Source organism: Vigna unguiculata, chromosome 5 (genome assembly GCF_037176805.1).
Source record: "Vigna unguiculata cultivar grain cowpea cultivar isolate G323 ecotype 2 chromosome 5, ASM3717680v1, whole genome shotgun sequence".
NCBI classification, from domain to species: domain Eukaryota; kingdom Viridiplantae; phylum Streptophyta; class Magnoliopsida; order Fabales; family Fabaceae; genus Vigna; species Vigna unguiculata.
This window is the reverse complement of record NC_140796.1, coordinates 43931189-43944137: the sequence shown is the minus strand read 5'-3', so window position 1 is coordinate 43944137 and position 12949 is coordinate 43931189. Positions and strand designations below refer to the sequence as shown.

Sequence of the window (12949 nt, the reverse complement as noted above, 5' to 3'; positions counted from 1 at the left end):
TTTTTGCAGGAACTTAGACTTAATGGTCGAGTTAAAAAAGTAAATATGTACTAGAGTTAAAAAGGAACTTTAACAGAAACAAAATTTTCTAACTTAGTTAACCCTTAAATGTGGGAAGCAGAACCCATTAAAATTAGTGATTTCAATAATGAAAATCGAAACATAGAAGGGTGAAGACTAAATAGGTGAGCAACAATACTTTTATATTTTGTTATGATATATAGACTAAAATTTATATTTTTTCTATTGATACGTTACAAATGTTAGTGTTGTTCCTTAGTATTTTTATTAACTTTTTGAGTCCCTAATAAAAATATTTTTCTGTAAACACTAAATAAATTACTTTATTCTACTGTTCTTAGTGTTATGCTATCAACTTTATCATAAAAATAAAATGAAATAGTTATTAAGGACTAAAGATAAATTTTAAACGTTTATTACAAATCAAAGCATATGTATAAGTGTATATATATATATATATATATATATATATATATATATATATATATATATATATATATATATATATATATAAGAACTTTAGTTTAATTTTTAGCACCAAAAAGGTAGATGTATATGCATATGTTTAAAAAAAAATGGGTGGACATTTGTAGGACTGTAATAAAATTTTCGATGTACCATATAGATGGTGTGCACCTAGGTTTGTTGAAGGTGCATTTAAATTTTTATGCGTACTCAGATTAATTTATTTCTTTGTCCTTTTTTATACTTTCGCATCATAAATATCTTTACCCTATTAATTAGTTAAAAAATATTATCCAATAATTATAAAAGATAATAAATCTATCATATATATCAAATATTAAAAGAGTTATACATCATCACTATTATAATTATTAAAACACAAATACATAATGAAGGTAATTTAAATTAAATTAAATTAAATTAAATTAAATTATTCATTTATTATATTGATGGAATCATGGGAAGATGATGAAACACGTGCAGAAAACATTTACTTCGACCTGGTTTTTGATTTAGAAGAAGCAAGACTAAAGATGTGATGTGATGTATATAATTTAGAAGCTATTATCGTACAGTGAAGTATATTCCTCATTAAATGTAGTTAATTAAGAAAGAAAGTTAGTACTGTATTATGAGTATTATGATGATAGAAAATCCGAAGCACGTGGTGTGAAGAAGATGGTGAATGCATGTTGGGATAAATATAAAGGTGTTTGGGATTGGTACGTTATAGCTACCAAATTATTGTTATCAACAATGGCTGGTCGATTGAGTTATATCAGAACAGTGATTATCCAGCACTGCATCATGAATTATTGAGGTGGGGTACATGTTTTTTGCACGGATTTCGAGCTTCCCAATCATCTACATAAAAACCTTCGGTACCTAGGCTTTTAATTAACTCAAATATGCAAATTTTCATTAAATTAAACTCAACAATTTTATCCTATCAAGAAAGCAACTACTTCCATGGTTGTTCTCGTTAATCTCTTGTAGGTTCTTATTCTGAGGTTTTGCGGGAAGAGATACTCAAAATATTCAGTATCAATGACTTATAAACATGTTTATGTAGAAAATCAGAACGTAATTTTCAGCCACACAATTTTAAAGTCATAGATGTATGAGTTTTGCTAATTATATATTACACATTTTATCTCACATTCACTTGTATGTTTTAAATTGATCTTATTAATTGATGTAAATTTCGAACACACAATAAATCTATAAGGACGTAGACTCAAATTCATGACTAAAATATCATGTTAAGATATAGACTATAAGTCTAACTCAATCATAAAAATTATGTCTGTAAGATGAAGTTTTCATTCACTTATATACTTTAAACTGACCTTATAACTAGTCAATGTGAGACTTCCAACAAATATCTTTATAATTTGTTGTCTCTTTTATTTTATTTTTATATCTATATTTTGATATATTGTATGAATTATGATTGGATATTAAAAAAAAAATACTTTGATATTTGAATTTGACTTGAATGCATATTGTGAAGATTTATTTTATTTTATCGTTTTAATGGACAAAGCTTCAACTTATAATTAAAGTTCTTAAGTATGGTGCATTTAATCAATAGTAGGTGTTCATACCGCACCCAATAGTCTCATATCGTTTAGAAATCGAGATTTAAGGCGATTTAAATACCTTTTCCTCCTTCCACTCTCTGAACTTTTTTTTAAGGACAAAACCGTGACGGGGTCAATGCCCCAAGTGGACAATACCCTACCCAATAGTCCTACATCGCTTAGAAATCAAGACTTAAGGTGGTTTGAATACATCTTCCTCCTTCCCTCTTTGAGGTGCTTCTTAAGGACAAAATCGTGACGGAATCAATATCCCAAAGTGGACAATACCTCAAATGTATGTTAATGAGAATGTACGAAGAGGTAATACTTATAATCACAGTCTCTCCACAAATTAAATTCAGACAAATTCTTCATGTTTATATCTTTAGGAAAATTATTTTTTAACAAAGTTTTGTTGACAAACTTTTGACAATGCAAGTGTAGCACCACCTCAATGATGAAAGAAAGGTGTGATGTGATTTGGAAGAAGAAGAGAAAGGTTTGGTGTGTTGAAAAACAAACTTTGTCAAACTTCCTCAAAAAAAAAAAAAAATTGTCAAAGTATCATAGCCCATATCTTTAATAGATAAGTTACATGCATAACAACTTTAGGTAAGTATGATTGTAGCTTTCTATCTCTACTTCCTTTATTAAACTCTTTCTTTTGGTACCTTTTAAGATAATTTATGTTAGGGTTTCATAGTGATTTTAACTTTTTAAATACGTGGGTTCTTAAATATCAATTTCAAGTCTAATTATTACATTGTCCTTTAAACAAGGAAGATTATGATAAAAGAAGTTTCTATCTCTATATTAAAAGACTATGTATGTCTCATGTGATGAGCTACTAATTACTTTGACTCTATTTTCAGAATATTCATGCATTAAATTAGACTCAACTTTCCATATGTCATTTTACTTTCAATGAATTATCATCACAGTCAAGTGACTTAGTAGGAATTTAGTCTACTCATATGATAAAATAAATCCTTATGATTTACTAAAAATAGTTCTTTTTTATGTTATAAACTAGGTTATATGAACATCTTTCCACTCTCACTGTCTAATATTTTTCTCTATGTGAGTCTAGTAGCAGTAAAGTTAGGATCACGTCCTTTAGAGTCCCAAGTTCAATACATAATCTAAATATCTCAACATATTTTTTGTAAGAATTAATTGACAAATTAATTTTACAATGTAACTCATTTGAAATATTATGGTGGACCTAAATGTGATTTAATAAAATACAACGAACTATTGGTTATTAAGGTTTTGTCTCTAACAATAAAGATCTTTCATAGTAAGTCATCAATGAAGTGTGAGAGAAGAAAGAAAGACAAAGAGATAAATTGAGGAAAAAATATTGAAGAACGCATAAGTGTAGATCTCTCATGAATCAATGTTATTATCCTATTATGATTATATTGTGAGAATTGTAAATCTTAAAGTCTAGAGTAGTTTTCTGAAATGAATTAAGAACGTAGAAAAACTACAAATCAATTTACAAGTTTCGCCCTCAAAATAACTATGTTCAATAGACAACACATTCATATCACAACCATAACATAATAGATTTTCATTAATTCATATACGTTTAACTCAATTTAAATACTAATAAATTGTTATACATCATCCATTACATTATAATGAAATTAAATATAAGTAAACTGTGACCATAATTTTTTTTCTATTTATTTAATTATTATTATTCCCTACGATATACTTATAAAATTTAAAGGAAAAATTATACTTAAAATATTGACACACACACACACAACACACAACACACACATATGTATATATATATATATATATATACACACACACACACAATATTATATGCATCTTATATCTACACCGTTTAGTACATCTTATATTTCCTACACTAGAAGAGAAAGAAGTGTTATTTATTTAGAGTTTCTCCCTCATATACTGATTTTCAAACAGGTGGAGGGAAAAGGGTATTGATAGGGTTCACTTAGACTGTTGAGGGTAAATAGAAGGTAACTCTGATTTGTCCTTCGATGATAATCGGCACGTTAGGAGCAGAGAGAAAAGTAATAGTAGAGTTTCCCGTTTCCTGAAATGTTACATAATTATTCACTGCATTGATTTGCCATACATTCCCCGGAAAAACAACCATAATGTCGGCGAAGAAGGGATCAGGCATGTTGGGAGCAACCATCTATGATAATGTTATAAAATTTTGTTTTTCACACATAATCATAAAATAGGGAAGTGAGACAAATATCACATAAAAATATACAGCATATCATAATAAGATAAAATGAAATGAAAATTCTCCCTAAATCCATAAAACTGGATTTTATTATACTTTATAAAGACATTGATTAATTTTGTAGTGACTAGTCAGGATAAATGAGCTCATGGCCAACAAAGTAACTCAAGAACATCTCATCTTGAGTAATACTAACTCCTTTAAATCCCCAAGGTCATACCTCCAACTATAATAATCAAATCTTTATTTATCATAAATTTCATTTCAATATTAAACCAAATAATTATATAAATAAATAAACAAATAGGATCAATGAATAATAAATATAAATAAATAAAAAGGACCAGTACTGGAGATAAATATAAATAAGTAAATGAGAGTAAATATAAATTGAATAAATAGGACCAGTGCACAACTGGAGATGAATATAAATAAATACACAAATAGGAACGAGAACTAAATATAAATTAGAATGAGGTTAGGGACACCTCACTTAAGATAAATATAAAGATAAAAATAATTATAAACAAATAAAAAAAATTAATTAAAGTAAAAAGGTAAAATGATAGATGTCTCATCCCCTTACCTTAGTTATTGTGGAAGTTATACCAAGGTTGTACTGAGAATTTGACGATATTTTTTTTTTCTTTATTGCAGTTACACCACCTATTTCTGAATGAACTTGATTTACCTCACCAAACTCTCTCTGTCTATTTTTTTTTTCTTCCTTTGTCACGTTATACCAATTTCACAATTTCACTCATTCACCTCCCACCCCTATTTGTATGTATTAATGTAATCATTACATGTAGTTTAATTTTAAGTATATTTTGTAAACACTATTCACTTTGGTTGGCTTTTACCATTTGCTTACTGATATTTTTTTCTTTTACATTAATGCTCATCAGAATAGATAAGAATTGCACTTACCATCTGCAACCTTATCATTCTTTTTTTTTTTTTATAAACTAATAATTATGTTAAAAATAAATTTATAGTATATATATAATGTTATAGTTTACGCTACTGAATTCTTTTATAAGAGTGAAAACTTTGAATATGTTAGCTTTAAAGTACTTTTATAATTAAAACAATGCCTATTATAACCAAACGTGTAATATATATATATATATATATATATATATATATATATATATATATATATATATATTAACATTCTAAAATATTTAATATATTTCTTATAAAATCATCAATTATTTGAATATTTTGAATATTTATAATCTTTACATTCATATTCATAATTTATTATAATAATATATATATATATATATATATATATTATATATATATAGATATATTAATCATAGATACATACTAAAATAAATTCATACATTATTTATTGATATATAGATGTTCCATAAACAAGTAGTGAAAGATAAACAAATTTAGCATTTACAAACATAATTTTTTTAAGTTTAAAGACTAGTGTCTTACTAAGCCAACAGATTGCTTGTCTAGCGAATTAAATACACGTAGCAACTAAATCACTAGGAATTTTCGGAAAAACATTTCACTAAATGAGATTTTACTCACTCATTTGGGTGATGAATAACGATGAATAATCGTGTTCATTTGGATGTGAGAGGAGTTTGAGAGTGATGAATTGCAGAATTTTTTCGAAATCTCATCCCATTATATGTGGGGTGATTTGCGGGTAACCGGCGAGCATTTACCAAATTACCCTCTTATGATTTATGTTTCATGAACGTGCGACCACAGTTAAAGTAACATATGTTTGCTTTTGGAGGAGTTCATAGGGAGTGAAATGATTATAGAGAGAGATGGAACTGGTTCCATATTCGATTTGCTCATGGTGGAAACGATTCCCTCCACCATGGATCCGGTTCCACCACACTTTGGAGTGATGCTTTTGGTTTAGATCTAATTATACTATGACTATAATAAAAAATTATTATTTCTAAAATTATTATTAGAAAGAAAATTAAATATAATGTAAATATATTATTTTCCACCCCTAAACATTAAATATGTAAATATTTATTTTATTTTCATACCAAATATGTTCTTTAATTTTTCTAAATTTCATTCACTTAGTAAAACTAATTCTAACTCATCTAAATATCATTTTGTATACTAATTCTAACTCATCTAAATATTATTTTGTATTATTTTTAAAATCAAAGAAACTTGATAATCTTACTTTTATATCTATTAAAAAAATTAATGTATGTTATTAGTTAATTTACTTCCAAAATCACAATATCTTTAAATTCTTTAAAAAATTCCTTAAAAGAAACAACATTGATTTCATCCTCAAATTCATCATATCAATTTATCTCCCCAAAATCAATCCTTAAAAAAGAAGGAATCCTAAGTGTAGAAATTGATATTGTTAGAGGATTCAAACAATCTTAAGTTTTAAAGAAAATACCTCAACAAAATACATTTGTACGATTTCCTAACCTTGTTTCGTATTAAATTAAATGGTCGCATCTCATGATATCGAGAAAAATGAAGCAAAGAAGAGACCAACGATATATGAATTAGTTATTACATGTGAATTGCCACACATGGAGCATGATATTCAAAAGTAATCACTCCTAACTACAATTATTAAAGAAAAGATGAATCACTGATAACGTGATAGATGTTTCTATCGCTAAAAAAGATGACATCATCTACTTCACCTGACATCATCTCAGGTGTTGGTCACAAGAAACCTTAATTAAGGTGCACCCGTGTTTCATTAAAGAATCTAATTTTGGATAATTCCATTTATTTTTTCACACATACATCATACATCGTATTAATGTTTTGATATATCTCTTATCAGTTTTCTAAGTTGAGGATATAAGCCTTGTGGAATATTAAAATCTGTGGAGATCTAAAATCTATTAGTAGTACAAGGTTGCAAACGTATCTAGCACTAGCAAACAAGATCCTGCGCTGCTACTCCTTAAATATTAAGCATTTAGTTACAAGACCCACAGGTCAGAAACGCAAACATTTGTAATTCTATAACGGTTCATAGCTGATAACTCAAACGCAGAAAACGCAAAGATTTCCAGAAAGATCAAAATCAAACCCCACACGATCTGAGACTCTTTAATACCATGCATTTACTCTCACCATAAACACGTCAGACATGGCAAACACTTCCAAGAACAAAAATCCAAAAGTGGACCATACCACATAAAAACCAAACTACCGTTACATCAACTAGCCCTAGTTAACACACAAAAACAAAAACAAAAACATACAATGTGATAATCGTAGTTCAAGCCATACAAGGCCATTATGGAACATAACTGAAATGCTTAAGAAACATAACATGACATGACGTGATTTCGATGTCAACGGTCGTCAAAAGATGAACTAACTAGTATCCCCACATACAATCAAGCTCCGACACACCCAGTGGAACGTTGTGGGCCGCATCAACCAGCCTTTGCTCCTCCGGCATCGGCCAGAGGAGATCACCGGAGGTACCGCCGGAGAAGGGCTGTGCTGCCGGAGGAAAAAAGAACGGTAACTGGAGGTTGTCTTGCAGTGACCTCAAACTTGGGAAGGCGGAGACACCGACGTTTCTCTGAAACCTAGCGAAGGGATCCGCTCCCAGAGGCTGAGATGGTGGAAGGTCGAAGCTTGCATTGGTGAAGTTGTTGGGGGAGACAACAGCAGCGGTGGCTGCAGCAATTGTGGAGAAACAGGACACGTGCTCCTTTTTGGTGGTGCTGTCGTAGGAACAGTTGTTACGGTCGGCGAAGCTTACTGGGGTTGTCGTGGTGTAGGGAGAAGAGTCCAGAAGAGGCGGAAGGTAAACCGAAGAGGGTGAACTTGGTTCTGGGCAGAGAGTGGTGTTGGTGGTGTTCATTCTCGTTTTCTTGGAGCCACTTGAAGCAGACATAGCTGAGCCTCCGTTGGTTGTGTTGCTTTTTTGGAACACGCGAGATATGACCCACTCGTCCTTCATTAAATCACAAGGGTTCGTGTTAGTGCAACACCAACAATATTCATTAATGCATGTGACATAACACCAAATAAATCATAACTCTTCTTAAATTGATGTTAGGAACATAGCCGAGTGTTAAAAGCTGTTGCTGTGCAAATCTGTTATACTATTCTGCAAAAATGGAATACGAATCACGGGAAAAAACCACGTTTTAAATTATTTGGCTGGGATTGTGGTGCTCATGCAACCATGTGTTGACAGAAGGAAAATAGACAAACATTTTGATGAACCTTAGGGTAATAACTCTAGGTCAAAAGGGAGAAGCAACATTTGTTGAGAGGAGATTGAGCGAGAAGAGGGAAGGTAAGAGAAACAAAATCTTAATCGAGAACCAAAACATGGAAAGAATTGAAAGGGAAAACTCATTACAACATTGGTAAATGGAACCTACTTATGGAAGGCTAAAGGAAACCCAGATTCCACCTAACTAAAGTTACTTCACTGCAAATTTTGGATGGTTAAAATGCGGCTCATCATAGGTTAAAAGGTACACATTCTTCAATGCTTTGAGAGTAATGACACAAAAATAGGAGCTTTTAGAGAGATAAATCATTTAAATAAAACTATACTGACCTTGGAGTTGCGAGAAAGGTAGTGGTAAGCAAATTTGCCTTCAAGACGATACTCATGCATGACCCAGTTGCTTTTCTCTCCCTTGGGTGCTCTACCACGGTAGAAAACCAAGGTTTTCTTCATCCCCACCAAAGAACAAGTCTTGGAGCTGTAAATCTCTCTATCTTTCCCGGTGGCTTTCCAGTAACCAGCTTCAGTAGCCCTATTAGTTCGTAAACCAGTAGGGTACTTCCTGTCACGTAAGCTGAAGAAGTACCACTCTTTCTCACCCATTTTAGCTTTCTCTGCCAGCAACAAACAACAACAAAGTTAGAAGGAAAAAAAAAACTCTTTGTGGTACCACTATGGAAAGTACCAAGTAAGTAACAAGTAACAACTGAAAACCAAAGAGAAAGAAAAAGAAGACGGTGTTGTTGGGTGTCTACCTGGGAGCTCCCATGGTTCACTTTTGTTAAGGTCTACTTCAGCGATGGCTCTACCAGTGAAGTTGCTGTCTAGAACCTTTTTGAGAAGGTAGTACGTTATGAGCTCCTCGTCAGTGGGGTGGAACCTGAAGCCTGGTGGCAGATGAGCCTCAGTGTGGTCCAAATGGTGGTAGGAGGAGTCCATCAGAGAGAAGAGGAAGAAGGAGGGAACTTGCAAAAGAGAGGTGAAAAGTGTGAGAGAAATTAATGAAACCAGAAGAAGAGAATCTTGGATGCTAACACTTTATGGCTTTGATTATATATAGGAGAAGAGAGTGATGGCATGGGGAAGGGGAACAACAGAAGCAAAATAGTGAAAGAGGGATTTATAACTTTTTATTTTTTTTTTTCACTTTTGGGTTTTTGGTTTGGGATTGGAGATGAGAGAGTGGATTATAAGGGGTGGTCTCATGGGGATTTGATGAATCGGGTGGCAGAGAGAAAAAGGTGAAATAATAAGGTATGATATGGCTGGAAAAATCTGTGTTTTCTCTGCACTATCCTCTTCTGATAGCTCTCTCTACTCTCTGACAGGGTTCTCATCATGATCCACATAGCTAGAGAGAGAAAGAGAAAGAGGAAGGGAGAGAGAGAAAGAGAGGGTGATGTACGAGGGAGTGGTGGCGATTGAGTATGCGTGCGTGCGTGAGGAAATGTGCAGGTATTCCTTTGTCAGTGAAGAAATTGTAAGAAAGGGAACAGAAAGTGGTTTCATGAGAGATATTGCAACTAGCAAGGGAAAAAAAAAAGAAAAAGGAAAAAAGGGAAAACATTGAAACAGAAAAAAGAATAGAGATAGTGTGATAAGGGAAAGAAGAAAAAAGAAAAAGGAAAAAAAGGTTTTTAAACAGAAAAAAGAATAGGAAAATAGAATGCGAGATTTTTCACCATGTATATGTATCGATAAAGCTGTTTCATATCTTGTCTGTCAGCGCAGGACAAAAATTGTATAATCAGAAACACCAACCATGTTTATTACACGCCAACTTCCCCACTTTTTATTTATGTATTACTTGGTACTCTTTTGCTTCACCACTCTCATTCTCAACAACTCTATTAAAATTTATTCTGCCTTCTATGGTTGTTATGACAGATTATTATTTTTGTTCAAGCCTAATTTACTGTGTTCTCCTTCTCGCCCTTTAAACAAGACACGGCTAAAACACAAGAATACAACAAAATCTCCAAGGTGCAGACGGCGTTATTGCATTTGGTTTCTAACAACTCACAGGAGAATTCCTTTATTTTAGTTATGCTTTCACGAAATCCTCTCTCTGATAATAAACATTGCAATGTACTACTTCTGGTCCCAAGATATTATTTATTTTTCATGTCATAAATATAACATAAATTAATTACGCCTAACAAAAACGGTTTATGTGGAAAGTAACACTTGCTGATGATGACATACAATACAACACAACCAGTGACATACAAGACAAATACATAAATCTGCTCTCTTTTCCTTCTAGCCGTAGGGGTGTCATGGGATTTTCCTACCTCCTTTTCCCATCATATTATATATAACCTTTATTGGTATTTGTTAAAATCATTTTTAGTTATTTTCTTTGTTATCAGCTTTTTCTGATTAAACTTTTTTTTTTTTCAAATTCAAAAATCTCACTGTAAAAATCTAGAAGCATGTGGGTTGGAGATTCATATTCGAAAAGAGAAAGGCTCAGTAACTCTGAATTACCATGATAGTTAGCAGGATATTTGCATGACATATCAATGGCTGATTGATACATTTAACTGTTGTATCATAATCATAGCTGGTAGCGGTGGTGGGAGAGAAAATGGAAACGAAAATGCAATTTTGAAGAAGCATCAATTTTACATGACATATCAAAAATAGAAAAGAGAAAAAGAAAGAAAATGGTGGTGGTGAGAGCAGAGAGAAAGTGTGGTTGTACAAGTGTGAATACAACCAAAACTAGAGAATTATTACTGTTATATATACAATCTAATCACAAGAGGGTATCAATATCATGACATGTCAAAGGCAACAGCTTTTAATACCATAAAATAACACATTTGGTGAACAGATGACCATTCACAGAACAAAACAAATGTTACTGAAAGTGAGTATTGTGCAACTGAGAGAGGAAAAAGTGAAGAAGCAGAAAGCAAGGGCATAAACAACAGGTGAAGATTGATTCATTGATTTTACACCCACACACACAGGGCCCTATCACCCAAGACATTGGATATAATGTCTCACTTTTTGAGACGCCTTTTTTCCTTCCTCAACAAACATTAGCCCAGGAAACAAAACAAAAATACGACAGACATGCTTCTTTCTTATGTTATTATCGTGTTCCATGTTTCCACATTTTCTAACCTCTTCTTCTGCTAATGCTAATATGCTAATCATAACCATGGGGTTAATTAATTAATTAGTAGATTTTGAAGTGAGTTATTGAAAACATGAGAATGACCCCACCCAGCCATCAAATCCATCCATCCATCACTATCAAGCAAGAAGGGGAAGGTGTGTGTGAGAGATTGATGCCATGGGAGTTTGACACATCATGCTCGGATTTTGAGAGCACAGCCCCAACCTCACAGGCTTTACATCAAATCAAATCATCTCTTCAATCTGCATGCTGAGGTCTTTCTCTCTTTCTCTCTCTTTTTTTTCATTTCCATCATTGGCCCATTTCTGCACTACCCAATTTCCCAATGTTACAACCAAACCATTATTAAAAAAACAAACAAACCACCATTACAAAATCAAAAAACCACCTTATCTTCTTTTCTTCTAAAAATCAAACAACTTTCTAATAGTAGTTCCCGAAAAGGCATGAAATTCCCCCACAATTTACTCTCACCACTCACCTACCTCCCGAGATGCAACCTTTATGGCTTGCAACATACGGTTCCTCATGTTAAGTCCCTCTCTGTTACCTTCGAAATCAGAACCGGATCCGGGTCCACACCACCCATCCCACAAACCCAAAAACTATTTTTTTACATATGCCTCTGTTTATTTAAAGCTCTAAACTTTCCAACAAGTTAACGAACATGGGTGGTGGAAAAATATAAACTTTCCAGATAAAAAATAAAAATTGACAGTGAAAGGTGGCAAGACAACACAGAAATCCATTGCAGATGGAGACACACTCCTCGTTTGTGATTGATATTGATTTTGATGGACACGGACATGGACTGAACCGGCCGGTCCAAGTCCAACGCAGTGAAACCGGGTTGTGTCTGCTTCAGATATAGACAAACGGTGGCGGTTGACTTTTTTGAGGTTAAAATGTAAAAGTTGAGGTGAAAAAGGGTGTCTCGTAATTTTCCCTCAAGTGCTACTGTTCATGTTGCTGTATTCTTCTTATTTTATTTCTCAAAAAGAAAGGAACACAAAAACAAAAAGATAAAAAGGGTGAAAAAAGACAACACGGCGCGTGAACCGAGAGAGATCGCAGATCGCGCGTGACGACAAAGCTTAGGTCATCCCCGCCGCCCTCCGGCTATGGCGTCAGAAGGGTGCGTGGGGTCATAATTTATTTTATTTCTTTCTTTCTTAACAGATTTTATTTATTTAGTTTTTTTAGTTAATCGAATTCATTGATGCTAAAGTTTCTAGAAAAAGGAAGCCCGGGAG

At 32.6% G+C, this 12949-nt stretch overlaps 1 protein-coding gene across 1 annotated transcript; it reads right to left on the bottom strand.

Annotated features, from left to right (window-relative positions):
* Positions 1–7389: 7389 nt before the first annotated feature.
* On the bottom strand, positions 7390–10139 carry CUC2 (NAC (No Apical Meristem) domain transcriptional regulator superfamily protein). Its single transcript, XM_028073617.2, has 3 exons — positions 9301–10139; positions 8876–9159; positions 7390–8257 (listed from the first exon to the last, which is right to left on the bottom strand). The coding sequence occupies exons 1-3, from the start codon at positions 9482–9484 to the stop codon at positions 7670–7672; spliced, it is 1056 nt and encodes a 351-aa protein (XP_027929418.1). The 5' UTR covers positions 9485–10139; the 3' UTR covers positions 7390–7669.
* Between the last annotated feature and the right edge of the window lie 2810 nt (positions 10140–12949).